This window comes from Physcomitrium patens, chromosome 5, assembly GCF_059467195.1.
Source record: "Physcomitrium patens ecotype Gransden chromosome 5, ASM5946719v1, whole genome shotgun sequence".
Taxonomy (NCBI): Eukaryota; Viridiplantae; Streptophyta; class Bryopsida; order Funariales; family Funariaceae; genus Physcomitrium; species Physcomitrium patens.
In genome coordinates, this window is record NC_143414.1 from 2,060,499 (window position 1) to 2,075,674 (window position 15,176).

Genomic DNA, 15,176 nt, shown 5'->3' on the forward strand with positions numbered 1-15,176 from the left:
CTTCATATTCTTAAAAAATATTGGAATAGCTTAAGATATCATTAACATAGCAAATGACAAACTTATCTACAAATTCTGAAAAAACATCATTCATTAAATATTAGAATATAGTTGGAATATTTGTCAATCCAAAGGACATAACATATATTCAAAATGTTTGTATTTTATCCAAAATATTATTTTCTATTCTTATCCTTCTTTAATTTGTACCAAAATATACGCTCCATATAGATCTATTCTAGTATAGAATTTGGCTTAACTAAGTTACTTCAATAGCCTTGATATCAATGGTAATGGATAACAATTCTTTACTATTATTCTGTTGAGGCCGCAATAATCAATACACATTTATAAAGATTCATCTCTTTTCTTCACAAAAAGTATTGGTGCACTTATTGGCATAATCATACAATCAATATTTTGGCAATATATCAATATTCTTCTTTTTGAAGACATCTTCAAATTCCTTATCCTACTCTAAGATAGCTATTAGTGAGCTTATTTTTTCACAAGCTAAAGCTATATAAATAAAAAAATGACATTTCCTTCTTAGTTGTCTTCATTAAAGCCCTTGCTTTAAGAAATAAAGCCTTTGTTATTGACTTCTTAATAGGTTTTATCCAAAGGGATTTTATAAAAAATTCAACCTTATGAAACCTTGAATTTATAGATGGATTATATTTTTTTAATCACAAAAGTCTTAGAATAATAGAATTGGATAGGGTTCTAATAAAATTTAATATTATTTTGTTACTATGGCCCTTAAATGATATTTCTAGTAGTATGGTCTCATGAATAATATTACTTAAAAATAAAGATCAATCATTTATTACTTCTACATGTATTGGTTTTGACTTCTATATTAAAGCAATTTAATGAAGTTTAAAAAACTCTTCATCTAAAAAGCAAGTAAATGCTCTTAAATCTAATAATGCATTTGTTTGAAGTTTTGGTGGGCCAAAAAATAAAGGTATAATAAAACAACTAGCAAGTTGGGCACAGAAAGAGGGACCTTGATGAATTTAAGGAGTTAAAATGTTTAGCTGTATAGTCTTTATTGTTGCTAGGCTTATTAGTTTTCTTGAATAATTACACTCTTAATCTTCATTATAAGTTGTTTCTTTTGACAATTCCAAGATTTGTGGCCTTCTTCACTAGAATATAAGCATAGATCTTGTTCAAATTGGCACTTCTTTTTATTTTCTATAAGAAATTTAAACCATATTTCATCAATTTAGATATCTTCAACTCAAAAATATAGAAATAATATATTTATTAAAGCAGCAGAGTATAAATTTTTAATTCATTGTTTTGTCAAAGTCCATAAGCATTGATCTTGATAGCATTGAAACAATCAATTATTGTACTTCACAACTTGGTTGATAGCTTCATTGATTATTTGAAGATCAAGTAATGATAAGAATAGTTCTTTCACATCAATCCTTAGTTTTTAATAGAATTTGCTCATAAGAGCTTATGCATTCCAATTAATGTGATAAGCCAATTGCCTAAAATCAGATATATAAAGTGATATAAAGCATGATCCTTGGCATAATGAGTGAATCTTTGTTGTTGCTCATTGAGTTTTGTCATATTCTTCACATGCCTCCTCAAATGCTTCTAAAAAAGCTTCAAAGTTGCTCAAGATTGGAAATTTTTTCTCAAGTAAAGAAGCAAATAAAAATAAGGTTTGTCTTATAAGCAAGGTTCCAACTAAATCAACTTGTGACTCCTTTGTTAGATAGCGCTCAGATTATAGAAAAGTTATTAATCAAATTTGGTTAACAAATCCTCAAAACTTAGAGTATGTATCATAAAAATTTTCTAGAAGATTAATCCAAGACTCCTTTTGTTATTGAATAGGTGAATTTTTTTATATAAATATAGGTGCCACCTCCTCTTTGGATATAAAAGCTTAAGAAAGTGATTGCATCACAAGCTGAATTATTCCAAGTCTAGTATCACCATGAAATCTTCAAAAAAATCCTTCAATTTCAAGACTTTTATAAGAAAAGTATTCATCGTATTCATAATAGAATCTAACTTGGACTCGAGATTCAACCATATTAACACCTTCACCTCCAGCCATCTTAAAAGAAAAAAAATACAATTTCTAAACAATATTAGTTTAAAGAAGGATACTTCACAACCATTAAAGCGCTAAAATGCCTTCAAGAAGAGGGATAATCTTCTCTCTAACAAGAACTTGATTAAACCAAATGAATACAAGATCAACACTAAAAGAAGTGAGTTAGAACTCTAAGAGATGTATTATCAAGACTAAAGATCCTCTTAGCCTCAACTTTAATATTTACTAGGTATTAGGAAGCTTCTCGAGAAGTTTTCATGTTGCTTGAAGATGAAGCAACATTAGGAAGCTTCTCAAATAACTTCTTTAATTCTCTTGGAAATTTTTAGAATTTACAAAAATATTCTAAGAACCTTTTAGAATATTATAAGAATCTTTTAGAACCTTTTAGAACTTAATAGAATATTCTAAAAATATTTCCAAAAACCTCTTGTTGAATGTCCATAATATTAATATAATTTAATTAAGTGTTATGATTTATTTATAATATATTTTCTAAATAATATATTTTAATTTAAAATTTATGAAAAAAAATTAAAGATAACTATAGTGATTGATAATTGTTTCGGATAATTATAGTGATTAATAAATTTTATATTACATTTTTATTTTCTTAAATTTTAAAAAATAATATACATCATAATCCAAATTAATATTAAAAAATGCATATATTATATAAGTTTTATGCTTTAAATTTGAAACCCGTTTATTTTGAAACAACAACAACAACAACAAAAAAAAAAAAAAAAAAAAAAAAAAATCTATACTTGAATGTTTCATTACCAGTGATATCAGATCAGATCTACATCAATTGTGACCACAATTTCCAACTCTAGAATTCCACTTGAGAGGAAAACCTTACAATAGTGTTTCTACTTTTTCACAGAACTTAGGGTACAGGGGCCTTGTAATGGCAAGGTTTCGTATCCTGAATTAAATGTATAAATAATTGAATAAGAAAAAGACCAGTAAATGCAGAACAAGTTGCACTCTAGTGTATTACACTTTAGTGAACAACCCAATTTGTCAGGCCCCTTCTTATCCAGTCAGAAGAATCCACACTTGTGGGCCATTTTGAACGTGGAAGTTGTGTGCATTGTGGTGCATGACATTCCTGCCAGTGCCTGAATTCTCTCTGTTTTGTTTGGTGTTAAAACATTCCTCGGTTGATGTTGTAGAATACAGTAGCACTTCCAGTATTAGACTGCTCTGGCAGTGCTTGTAAATGTAATGTTCATCTGAGGAATGGTTGGGTGATTACACAACCGGGAGGGATGTGGGTGTGTTTGTGGAAGCCGGTTATATCATGCTTTGTAGCTTGCAATTTATTGATGAGGTTTGGTGTGTAACAATTGAAGATGACAGTCTCTGAGATTGTGCAACGCGCATCGCATGATACTTCCTTGCGAGTACAAAAATTGCAGCACTTATGGTATAATAACTCACACATGAAGGCGACACTTAACCCTTAACAGTGTTCGAGCATTTTGCTTGTGATCTGTCAAAATCCATGAATCCTAATTGCATTCATATCACGATAGAAATCGCATTCGAAATTTCGCTACTTCCTTTAGATTGGAAAGTATATGCCCTCTACCAAATCGAGTGGATTCTATCAAAATCGAACCTGTACCTTTCCTTTCTAGAAATCCAGGGGGGGAAAATCATAGAAATCATATATTTTGATATTGTTTCCGGCAATACCATTAAAAGCGACATCATAACCTACAGTTTTGGTTCCATCATCAGCGCACAGTAACAATGTGTGCGCAACGTGACTGAATGTTACTTTCAGCGCAAAACCCAACCTGAATGACAATAGCATTACAGGTTGCCGCACCACTTTTTCCAAAACCAAAAGTCAGCAACGAATTCACCAACCGACTACATAGAATGGACCCACTTACTGTTGTGCAAGAAAGCCATCGCTGCACCACATTGAAGCGGTACTTTTGATAGGAAGTGAAAAGAAACTGTAAAGTGTCTCAAGAGCCCAGAAACGAGACACGAGTCTTCATCAGAGCATCAGCCTTCGATTGATACAGGCCAAGGTCGCATTCAAGTAATAAAAGTTGGAAGATGTTCACATAGACTGTCAAATTGTCGACTTCATTCCCATCTGGAATAAGTTCCAAATACAGCAATTGTTTGTAAGCCAAGGTCCTGCATGAATTGACAAGAGACCTAGCAAATGAAATAAACCTTGTGCAGGTCATTAGCAACTCTATTGCCACTGTACACTGAGCAATTCATCACCACAATAGAAAACCTTTTGGGTTCCAGCAGTGAAACAGGAAAATGGAAACAGGGTTGTCATATTCATGACACTATATTGTGATGAATAGGTAGGACCACATTCATACACGACTGACCTAATTACCTTCTATGCAAGATAATTACATAATTCTGTCTGTCCTACTTACAGCGAAAAATCACCGAGCACGTACACCCACTCGACCTGGATAATACTCGTCACATCCAGACCGTCGTGTAATCTTCCACCATGTACTTTGACGCATGCACAATAACAATTCTCCAGCGACAGTGAACTCATCTATCTGCAACCTATAATCCGTAGTCCCTGATCCAACTACCTGCAGTCATCAGCATCCTCATCTGCCTGACACCCCATGCCAGTTGCGGGCACTTCCATAATGGCTCCCCTTCACGAAAGACTCTCGACGGCGACGCAAAGCCCCGATTCAGCAGCCACCAATTGCCTTCATCTACAAGCCATGGCCTCTTCCTCGCTCTCGGCTCCTGCGCCTGTGGCTCCGGGAACCTAAACCTCCACCCAGGTTCTCATTGTTTCCAGACGGGTTTCCGGCCAACCTATTCGCACTGTTCCCTTGCACCGGCTCTCCCCACAAAGTGCTACGTGCCGCACTGTTTCGAGCTGGATGGTACCGACCACGCACTAGAGATGGTAAGCCTCTACTACCAGCTATTGATGACGCTGGACCCAAAACTTGAAACAGCAAAAATACCGTCCACCAGTTTCCATCATCCCCTGGAAAGTCATTGTCGTCACCTCCCTCGTCGTCGCCTTCGCCGTCGCCATCGATCACATAATCTCCCAGCACCGTTGCGCCAGGCATGGTTGACTGTATCGTACTCAACACGTCCCCTAGGTCGCGCTGTCGCTCCAGCTGGATCCAACGATCCTGTCGAGTGCGGTCGATCTCCGACGGCCGGGCTAACGGGTGAGTGCACCGAGCATGCTTCCGCAGCTCTTCGTAAGGCCCGCTGAAGTTGCACGACTCCTGAGCACAGGTCCTCGTCTTCTGATTCAGGTGGGCGCGAGCAGCCTCCACCACCTTCCACCCTTTCACTTTTCCTCTGCAAAGAGGGCACAAAAGCTCGCCTGCATCCGCGTCTTCTCCTGGTACGACACTATTTGTGTTGCCCACATGGCTACTCGCCTCCACGGAAACCTGGCCCGAAGCATCATCTCCAGTATCATTCACTTCTACAGATGCCTCCCGTCTGTAATTGTCACCGCCATTACCTCCCAAACCTCTCACAACACGCTCTGAGGCAGACCCTGAGCCTCTTTCGCCCTCGAAATCATCCACCCTGTTCAACACTGCTCGTTCAGTTCCTGAAACACCTGCTTCTCCCACGCTAGCCAAAGGTAGTGTATCACGGAGTTCGTGAGCCTTCCTATACTGATCCAGGCAATTTGAGTGCCGGTAACTCGTATCACACATATAAGGGCGACAACCCTTACCGTAAGAACTACAGATCAACAAAACAGCATTGTGTGGGTGTTCCATGCATACGGGGCATGTTGCCTCCTCCCATTCTTTCCTCTCTGCTGAATCCTCGCCGTCAGCGGAAGAGGTCTCTTGCGCCACGCTCTGCCCATACCTCGAGTACGGCTTATAACGCAAGCTTTGTGAATCGGACGACAAACGCGACAAGTTGCGAGATTCCTTCGGCATCCTAACATTTATGCAGTTACACGGAAACCAAAAGTCAGCACCTTACCGCACTAGAGATCCACTTCATCACGCATACACCCCGACCTCGCAAACTCACACATATATCACGTCCACATTTTCAAAGAAATACCTGCTCCTCCACATCAGAACCATAACACACACACACACACACACTTCTCCCAACCTTCAAAAATACATAAAGCAGTTGTGGAAGGAACAGACACAAAGATTTTTGATTTTTGATGACAGTATTCTTCCGCGTTCTATCCTCGAGTATGTCACAAAATTCTCCCTAATTTCTATCCGGCAATCAGCAAAGTCGAACTTAAGGCTTCATTCTACGTAGCATCTAACAAGTAGGATACACGTATGTAGCACAGTATTTAGGTCCAGACATTCATGAGGAGGAATAATTCCAGATTTTGAAGACAGATTAGGTATCACACGCAAAAAAAAGGTTTTCGCATAACATCTGCCTCACCAACAACCCTCATACAACTCCACAAAAAAGCAACGTTCAACCACATGCCACAGAGCATGCCTGACGCATCACCTGGTAGATCTCTTGTAACCAGCACGCCGGAATTGGGCTACCCTCGAAATCCGCGTTCTGCGCCGAATGACGAAGAAGAATGAAAATGGAAAGTACTACTGTCCTTCAGATATACCCGTCACACCACTCCAACCAATTCAATTTTCAAGCCTACCAAAATCTCTAAGATTCCTTCTTGCCTTACCGTTTCGTATAGGCTAAGTTCCTTGCGTCTGCCCCCCTTAGCCAAGCAAAGGCTATTCAGCAGCAAACTACACCACACCAAGCGTAAGGAACCAAAGGACAGGAAAGCCGCAAGATGACGGATGTATATATTATAAGGTTTCCAAAAGTGAATTCCCGCGCATTCCTTCGAGAACAACCTCCGGGCGAAGTAAAATTAAGGTCACCCCCACCGCCTTCCGACTTCAGGACGGGGCTCCCAACAGGCGCCCTCCGTGCTGTTGTCAATCTCCGTCTCTTCGCCGTTCCTGTAACACGCACCAACGAAGCTTCGTCCGGACCTGAACAGCAGGGCAAGGACTCCACCAACGCACAAGAGCGCCAGCCCTAGAGGCCACAAAGGAAAAACCAAGAACTGATACGCAGGGTTTCACACAGCTCCACTCACAGCACTCCTCCAACACATCCCCCCGTTGCAGAGAATTTCAAATCTTACAATCGTCCCTCCCGCTGCAATCACCACATCGAACTCGACCTCCTTGCTCCGAGACACCTCTCCCCTTCTCCCTCACACAATTTACCACCTCACAGAACAACTGCACAAAAGACACAGAAGACGAAGAAGGCGAAGAAGACCACGCGGCACGCCCGCCGTCCCGCCCCGAAAAGCAATCTGAGGCCGAGAATTCAACAAGCGTTCAACATAGATAGGGTGTCAATGGAAGGCCAGGTTGGTTGTTCACTGCTTGCCAAACGGTTCGTCGTTCCAAGCAAATCGTCCCCCACCCCCCCCCCCGCCCCCCCAGAGACGCAAATCGCACCCGAACACGAATCGTCCAGCAGAAAAATTCCGCTACGCACGGCCAGGCCGTAAGGAGGAGCACGAGTATCGCATCTCACGCCCCCTTCTCTCTCTCCCTTAGAACTCAGGAGCAGCGTGTGAGAGAGGACGAAGAGGAGGAGAGATCTAGAAGGCTCCAAGCCACACTCCAAGGAGGAGGAGGAGCGAGGAAGAGGGAGAGCGTGCGATGGCAACACCAGCACGTTGTTATGGCATTGAGGACTCCATTCCATTCCCCCTTTGCCTCGCCCCCTCTCATTCTACTACTATTCTATTCTATTCTATTCTAGCTCCTCCTTTAAAGTACTTTTTCTACTGCCATAAAGTAAAAGGAAGGGGACCAGGCAGGGCAGGGCCTCCTCCCTTCGTTTCTCTTGGGGGCGTTTCAAACCATGAACACCCTTTTCACTCTCTTTACTTTTGGGGGTTTGGGTGTGTCAGTGTGTGAGTGTGTAAGTGTGTGTTATTACTATTATTATAATTTTTTTTTTTATTTGTTTTGATGGTATTTGAATGTTGTGCATATGGGGTGAGTAAGGTCATGATTATTTTGATAAATATGTAATTGATATGTTTGCACTTTTTTCAAAACTGTCCTAGTGAATGTTTCTGTGTGTGTTTGTTTGTTTGCTACCTGAACATTTTTGGGTATGAATTGTGATTTTTGGGTTAGTTGAGGTGTATGTTGTTGTGTTGAATTGTAATATATATATTTTTTTAAGGATGAACTTTGTACATCATCTCCTAGATGAAATAAAGTGTGTGCCTCCTCATTACTTCCAATTTGAAATGGACCAACTTTTAACCCACTCACTAAACAAAAGAGAACGGCACTAAGACAATCAAAAAGTTAAAAGAAAAAGGAAACACACATATATATATATAAATATAATTGGAGTATATGCTATTAAAACATGTATTTTATTTTTTAAACCTTTTTGTAAAGATCAAAGTTCCTTCATACAGAGACCATATAAATCCACTAACATGCAGGATGTGAAGCCCATGCACATGACCCTGTGACCGAGGAAAGGCCACCGAGGGACCCCCCCTGTAACCAAACCAGCCCTACTCGCCAGCATGGAAAAGGTCTCCTTCCCCATCCCACTCTGATTAGAAAAATGGATGAATGAACATAATCAGCAATTGTCATCCAGCAGTGACAGACAGTCCCATTTCGGGGGTGGGGGCGACCATCCTCAAAGGCAATCTACTTTTGAGCCACTTTCTTTTTCTTTCTTTTTTTTCTAAATTTTTTTACCTTTTTCCTTTCCTTTAGTTGGGTTGTGTAAAAGTTCCTTCCAAAGTAGAATCTACGTTATTTAGGTTACTAGGGTATAATTATTTTGTTTTCGTTATAGTGGAATTAAGTGTGACTTAGGTACAATGTAAAAAAAAGAAAGAAAAAAGAAGAGGTCTTCTTGTCATTGACAGATTTCTTTTCCTAATCTTAAATTTTATGCAATGAAATGTTATTTTTTGAAATAAAATAAAATAAAACAAAAACCAACTCATTTGCATCTTTTTGCATTGTTCAAAATGGTTGGTATCTTAAAAGTTTAACAAGAATTGGATTTACCAAGGCGTATATTTTTTTTACTTTTTTACTTAAAGTGTGAGGGAAAAAGTTGTTTTTCTCTTACAAGCTAAAATTATTTTCCTCGTTGGCAAAACTTTGTATTAGATAACTAATACATTGTATGTGCATGTAGAAAAACTATTATTATTTAAATTTATATATTTTTCTTGATGTATACAAAATACATGCAATACATCTGCTGCTTTAATTGCAGTTTCGTGCATGGCTAGTGTCAAAATCAAGTCTGAAACTTCATGTTAGTTTTGTACAATGTGTGTAAATGCATGAATAGAACAATACTTTGCATACTCAACATTGTATCTCTGTGGTAATAATACTATGGAGGAAAGAAGATATAAACCTCTAATAATTTGTATATATTTATTTTTCATTATTATTATTATTGAGAAATAATTTTTTTAGAGTTATGATTTAAATCAAATATTGTACATGCTCAATTTAAACATAATTACTTGTGCAAGCACAATTGAAGTTATTTTTCAATCTATTTGTGAAAAATGGAAATACATGTACAAACACCTATATTTTTTTATGTTTTTTTAATATTTTTTGCTCACAATTTACGTGTATTATTATTATTATTATTATTATTTTAAATTAGAATAAACAAAGTATCGGGGGTATTGAAATGAATGTGCGACAACTTTTTCCAGTTTTCAAAAAACAAAAAATTGACAAACTATTTATTGGACTAACATCAGCGCATGGGTGTGCTTTTGACCACACTACAGAGTACATTCAACCCTTTTTTATAAATTTATTTACCAAAATACGAAGACAATTGGGTGTTGAATTCGCAACATCGTTCAGGAAATAGCCATGAATAGAAAAATTGGTCGAAGAAGCTACGCTGTTTACTTAAAGACAAACTAACAAGCACCCACTCTGAATTAGATAACGAATGAAGGACGGAAAGTATACGTGGAGCGATGAAAGTCGTTCGTTCGTCGATTCGTTCTTCCATTCGTTGGTTCGTTGAGTACAAGGATTCGAACGACACAAGTACATAGATGAATGTCCTACGATTAAGGATGAATGTGGATGACTATGTTGGTGGGAGGGAGACGATGAATCGCCGTGACCTTTAACTCTCATTCATCGTCTCACTCTCCTCTTCACAGTTGCTCTCAATTCTTCTGCTTCATGGATTTTCGAAGCTTTTGCGGAAGGAGGATTTGTTCACGGGCGTGAGAGCGAGAGAGTGAGAGAGAGAGAGCAGTGAAGAGGAATTAAGGTTTTGATTGGCGCACTTTGCATGTGTCTGGAGGTGATCTGCAAGGAACGAAACGAGGTCCGGAAACACTTGTTGTGGTAATGTAGTGATGCTTGTGTGTTGATCTCGGTTTGCGGAAGTCATGGCGGATATTGTATCGCCGAGTCTAGATAGCAGTAGACGGCAGAAGTCAGCAACATTGGAGGAGTTTCCGTTGCCTGACTCGCACAGGAAGAGGACACAAGAAGCACAGAGGTCAAGAGCCTGTAGCGATGTTGGCTTCGGGGAGTATCGGGTTGCGATGGTGCAGCAGCCGCTGCAGGGATTCGATTATGTCAGTCCGCTGCGGAGTTTACACATGCCTGCTCGTCCATGTACTTACAAGAGTGATGCCATGGTGCCTGTTACAACGCCTAAGGCTAATCCAGGTCTGCGTTCGCACTTGCATTACAATCTGTATTTTTAGTGATGAGCATTTGTTCAGTATTGCTGCAGGAACAGTGTGTTTTGGTATGCACGTTCATGAGCTCGTCGTGAGTTGTGCTTGAAACCCTAATTTAGGTGATGAACTGATGTATGTTGAATGCTCCACAGGTCATCATCATCAAACAGCTTCCTCAGACCTCGTGTCGCATATACGTCAAAGGTACGGGCAGAAAAGAGAAATAGAACGTGGCCAGACCTCATGGTTGATCCCGGCTCTCGCGTTGATTCACTTGATAGCCTTCATCTTGGTAATGTCACATAACAATTGTGATAGGAAGGGCAGCAATGGTGGTGAGAATGTTTGTATCTTTAACTTTGTGAGGAGGTTTCCATTTCAACCTTTGTCGGAAAACCCTCTGTTAGGGCCATCGGCGATCTCGCTGTTGGATTTCGGCGCTCTTGAATCAGAGCTGGTAGGAAGGGCGGGTGAAGGGTGGCGTATGCTCACGACCTTGTCATTGCATGCTGGGATATTTCACCTGGTAGGAAATCTTGCTGGTTTATTTTATGTTGGCTTGCAACTGGAGAGAGAATTCGGCTTTCTGAAGGTATACTTTCCGATACTTCTGTATGAAGATTTCTGTTTCATATTTCTCTTACCATCTGTTATGGTTTGATCCGAGATTCGTGAGGGCATGCACTGGACTTCTTCTTGCTCTTGACTAAGACCAGTAATCCATGAACGTAATATCAATTATTATATCCGACTTAACAGCGAGTGTTCATTTTTTTTTATCTTTTATTTTTTTATTTTTGGTGAGTGTGGATGTGAGCCCTTGTCAAGACGGGAATTTTACTCAGAGAAAAGGAGGATAAAGCTCTATCGTCTCACTGCTCAACGGCGAGGGTTGCATATTTCATCTCGAACTTCGTGAGTTCAGATGCATTCGAAGTCTATTGCTACAGGTTATGCTGATCTATTATCTGGCGGGTTTTGCTGGGGCTTTAGCCTCAGTACTATTTATGCATGGCCGGGTGTCCGTGGGAGCTTCAGGAGCAACGATGGGCTTGATTGGTGCTAGGCTTGCAGAAGTGGTGATGAACTGGAATGTCTCCAAGCATCGCACTCGTTCAATCGTCTCCACTTCCTTCTTTCTTGTCGGTACTCTTGTGTATGGTCTGTTGCCCCTCATGGACAACTTCATGCATCTCGGAGGATTTCTCACCGGTTCGCTACTTGGTAATGTGTTGCTAATTCGACCACAAGCAGAGTGGGTCAACTATGAGCAGTGCTTTCCTGCTGTTGTATATGACGTGGACGACTTGCCAGCGAGGTCGAAGCACTCTAGGGGCCAAAAGGTTCTATGGATTGTTTCCCTCAACATTCTTGTTGCAGGCTACATTGCAGCTGCTTTTGCACTCTATACAGGTAACCGTTTTCATCTTTTTCCCTGAACGTTGTAGGTCGTAGTTTAAACAGAGTCGTTTGAGATAGATGATTTGATTGGATTCCAGGCAACGAATAAACCATGCTTGGGGACTCTGAGCTTTGTCGAATTGGTGGTGAGGTACGGTTCATGCTTGTTTTTGAAGAATGAATGTCTTGATTCCAACTAGTTGGGGGCTGTCGGATCTTAACTTATAACGTTACCAAAGATCAAGTTCGATTCGATTGGTTTGCAAGTCGATTCAGAACCGTGAAGAGGAGGCATATTATCACTGTGAACAGGGCTTTCCTGCAACCAAACCAAACAAGCACTCTTGGGAAGTCCTGGTGGTCAAGATCGTCTTGCATGGCATAACTTGCTGGAGTTGATGTTTTGATCCCATGCAGCCTTCTTCCCGCAGGGATGGATGCCAGAAGAAGGTGCAGCTGGTGCCATTATATGGCATGTATTCCAACAGATTTATGGAAATGCCATGGCAATCGCAATATTGTATGTGATAATCCTGCTCTATCTAGCCACACACGAATTGATTGCCTAGGGAAGCACTTCAAACTAAAAGTTCATGTTGGAAATGGGACTAGTGATATGCGAGAAAACTTCACAAGCTGCATCAGAAGCTGCATGTGAATCACAGTGACTTTTATATTTGTTGACGATAAAGTGCTTCCATCCGGCTGAAGACTTCCTCCCGAACTGTCATGCAAGTACAGCCTCCCTAATGCGCCATCACATCTGCCAGATTGTTGACCAATCAAAAGGATGAAGGGTTAAGAATCAACAATTCAACACACATGTTGAACTGCAATGCTCCTTTGTCAGGGTTGTACTTTGTGCAAGGAGATATTGGATGGTTACTGGGCATGAATTCTTGGCTGATGTCCTTTGTGGTTACGAGCTGAGAAGAAACTCTCCTTCAGGTTCAAGGCTTGGTTCTTCAAAGTGGCGTGAGTCATATGCATCATTCGCTCATGTAAAAATATTGCACTAGTTCGTAGTTTAACAGGTAACCACATCACTCGTCAATCTGTTACCAGCTCTCAACGGCAACCTGCATGATGCCGTTCACTCCCAGTTGTAACTTCATATGTTCGTGTACGTAATGTAAGGTCTATTTGCATAAAATCCAGTGTGCAAAGGTAACTCACAGAAGTTTCAGATGCAACATTTTCCGAGGTGAAAGGCGAACTTCTTATGGACATGAAGACTCGGAACTGTAGAAGGCCCATACTCTTGGTATGGAAATATTGGTTATTGCTTCCTGCGTAAGTGCATACAGCTCCGGGTCTCTTCGTGCTTAAGCAACTTGTTTCATGCCCTTTCCCGAATCACAATGTCCTGTCACACCTGCACAGGACATGGATCTAATGAGCCATCGTCCCATGCCGACAGTTTACTCTATCTCGATAAGCAACAAGAGGGATCAGTTTCAGGTAGAAGAAGAAGCTCGGCAACAGTTTGTACAAATTGTGGAATTAATGGAAGGATTGCATGGCACCTCACCATCACCAGGACTTATACTTACAATGGTGCTCTCTCTCTCTCTCTCTCTCTCTCTTTCTTTCTTCCGCTATTTCATTGATCATTGCCTTGTTATTAGTTATAAGTTCAAGTGTTATGGGTTCAAAATGAAACAAAAACGGAACTGTAGACTGCACGTCGTTTACATAGACATTATTGTTGTGGGTGTGTTAATATTTTATTTTCATTATTATTGTTATTCTATATATGAATTTAACTAGAGTCGAATGTATGGTTTGTTCTTGCTCTACAGATTGGTTTGATTTTACATGTGCTGTTTTCAGTTGCTTTTAAGATAAGTTATGAATGCTTATTATAAAGTGTTGTGACTATTGCTAACAATGTCTCATGCTTTAGTGATGGTTATTTTTCACAAAATTACACACATAATGTATACATATATAGTGATAGCATTGAATTTAATTGTAATTTTATTGTAAAAAAATGATTTAATATATTTCTTGTCAATTACATTTTAGGTACTTTAGATAGCATTTTTAATGCACTACAATTACATTATTTCATTGTAAGCTTAACACTTGGTGGTATTTTTACTTTAATCAACTGAAAAGTTTAATTCGGTCAATCTTTTTTATTAATCTAAAAATTATGTAAAATTTTGCAGTTTTTAAATTTCAATTTTTACATTTATATAGAAAATATGTGTGTATATATATATATATATATATATACATACACACATATTTTCTAAAAAAATCTTAAATTATACATATAATTTATTAAAAATATTTTGCCTTTAAAATATACATGTTTTTCTATAGGTTAAGAAATACTGCATATTAGTGTGTTTTTTTAGCAAAAAAAAGGAGGTTAAAAGTTTAGTACATATGCAACATATTATTTTTTATGTCACACAATAGATATTATATTTCTGTATACAAGTTTAACACCTATTATAAATTATTGGACTCAAGCAATATCAATATCACATTGGTTTGTTTTTGTGTATTTTTTTTCCTAAGTATAATTCATAATTGTGTAATGCATCTTGTAATTTTTCAAAATAAAATCCTTGATTGTTTTGTTGTTACTTGTCCAATTTTCATTTTAAAGTTCTTACTTATACACGTGCAAAATGACAGTGAAATTCAGTCTTCAATCATCAGTGCTAATAAATCCTCGTCCAACTCTCAGAAATCTGAATGTAAATTAGCATAACTGCACGCCTTAATCATGACTACTTTCTGCTAATTACAAGAAACATTAACATTTGGTTGTCCATTGAGAGTCCATTGGAGTTGCTAGTGACCTGCCAGATAGTGCAATCTGTTGCTAAAACCCACCATTCCAACGCCCTTCATGTTGCACAATCCTTGCAAACGCTTCCATTGTTGCCAGTGACAAACACATAAAAAGCTTCA

At 39.0% G+C, this 15,176-nt stretch overlaps 2 protein-coding genes across 34 annotated transcripts; one reads left to right on the forward strand and one right to left on the reverse strand.

Moving 5' to 3' along the window:
* Positions 1-4,179: 4,179 nt before the first annotated feature.
* LOC112282333 (uncharacterized) lies at positions 4,180-7,830 on the reverse strand. Of its 3 annotated transcripts, XM_024519791.3 has the most exons (3): positions 6,771-7,828; positions 6,587-6,643; positions 4,180-6,034 (listed from the first exon to the last, which is right to left on the reverse strand). In XM_024519791.3, exon 3 carries the CDS (start codon positions 6,031-6,033, stop codon positions 4,816-4,818), a length of 1,218 nt encoding a protein of 405 aa, XP_024375559.1. In that variant the 5' UTR covers position 6,034; positions 6,587-6,643; positions 6,771-7,828; the 3' UTR covers positions 4,180-4,815. The 3 variants fall into 3 exon arrangements, with proteins under 3 accessions (XP_024375559.1, XP_024375560.1, XP_090106352.1); XM_024519792.3 differs by lacking the exon at positions 6,587-6,643 and having other exon boundaries at positions 6,771-7,830; XM_090250226.1 differs by having other exon boundaries at positions 6,587-7,828.
* Positions 7,831-10,232: 2,402 nt separating this feature from the next.
* LOC112282045 (RHOMBOID-like protein 2) lies at positions 10,233-14,276 on the forward strand. Of its 31 annotated transcripts, none has more exons than XM_073534436.2 (6): positions 10,233-10,830; positions 10,997-11,436; positions 11,795-12,257; positions 12,663-12,765; positions 13,433-13,538; positions 13,629-14,276. In XM_073534436.2, exons 1-5 carry the CDS (start codon positions 10,545-10,547, stop codon positions 13,491-13,493), a joined length of 1,353 nt encoding a protein of 450 aa, XP_073390537.1. In that variant the 5' UTR covers positions 10,233-10,544; the 3' UTR covers positions 13,494-13,538; positions 13,629-14,276. The 31 variants fall into 31 exon arrangements, 9 of the variants coding, with proteins under 9 accessions (XP_073390537.1, XP_073390538.1, XP_073390539.1 ...); XM_073534437.2 differs by having other exon boundaries at positions 13,433-13,509; XM_073534438.2 differs by having other exon boundaries at positions 13,433-13,509; positions 13,666-14,276.
* Positions 14,277-15,176: the final 900 nt, after the last annotated feature.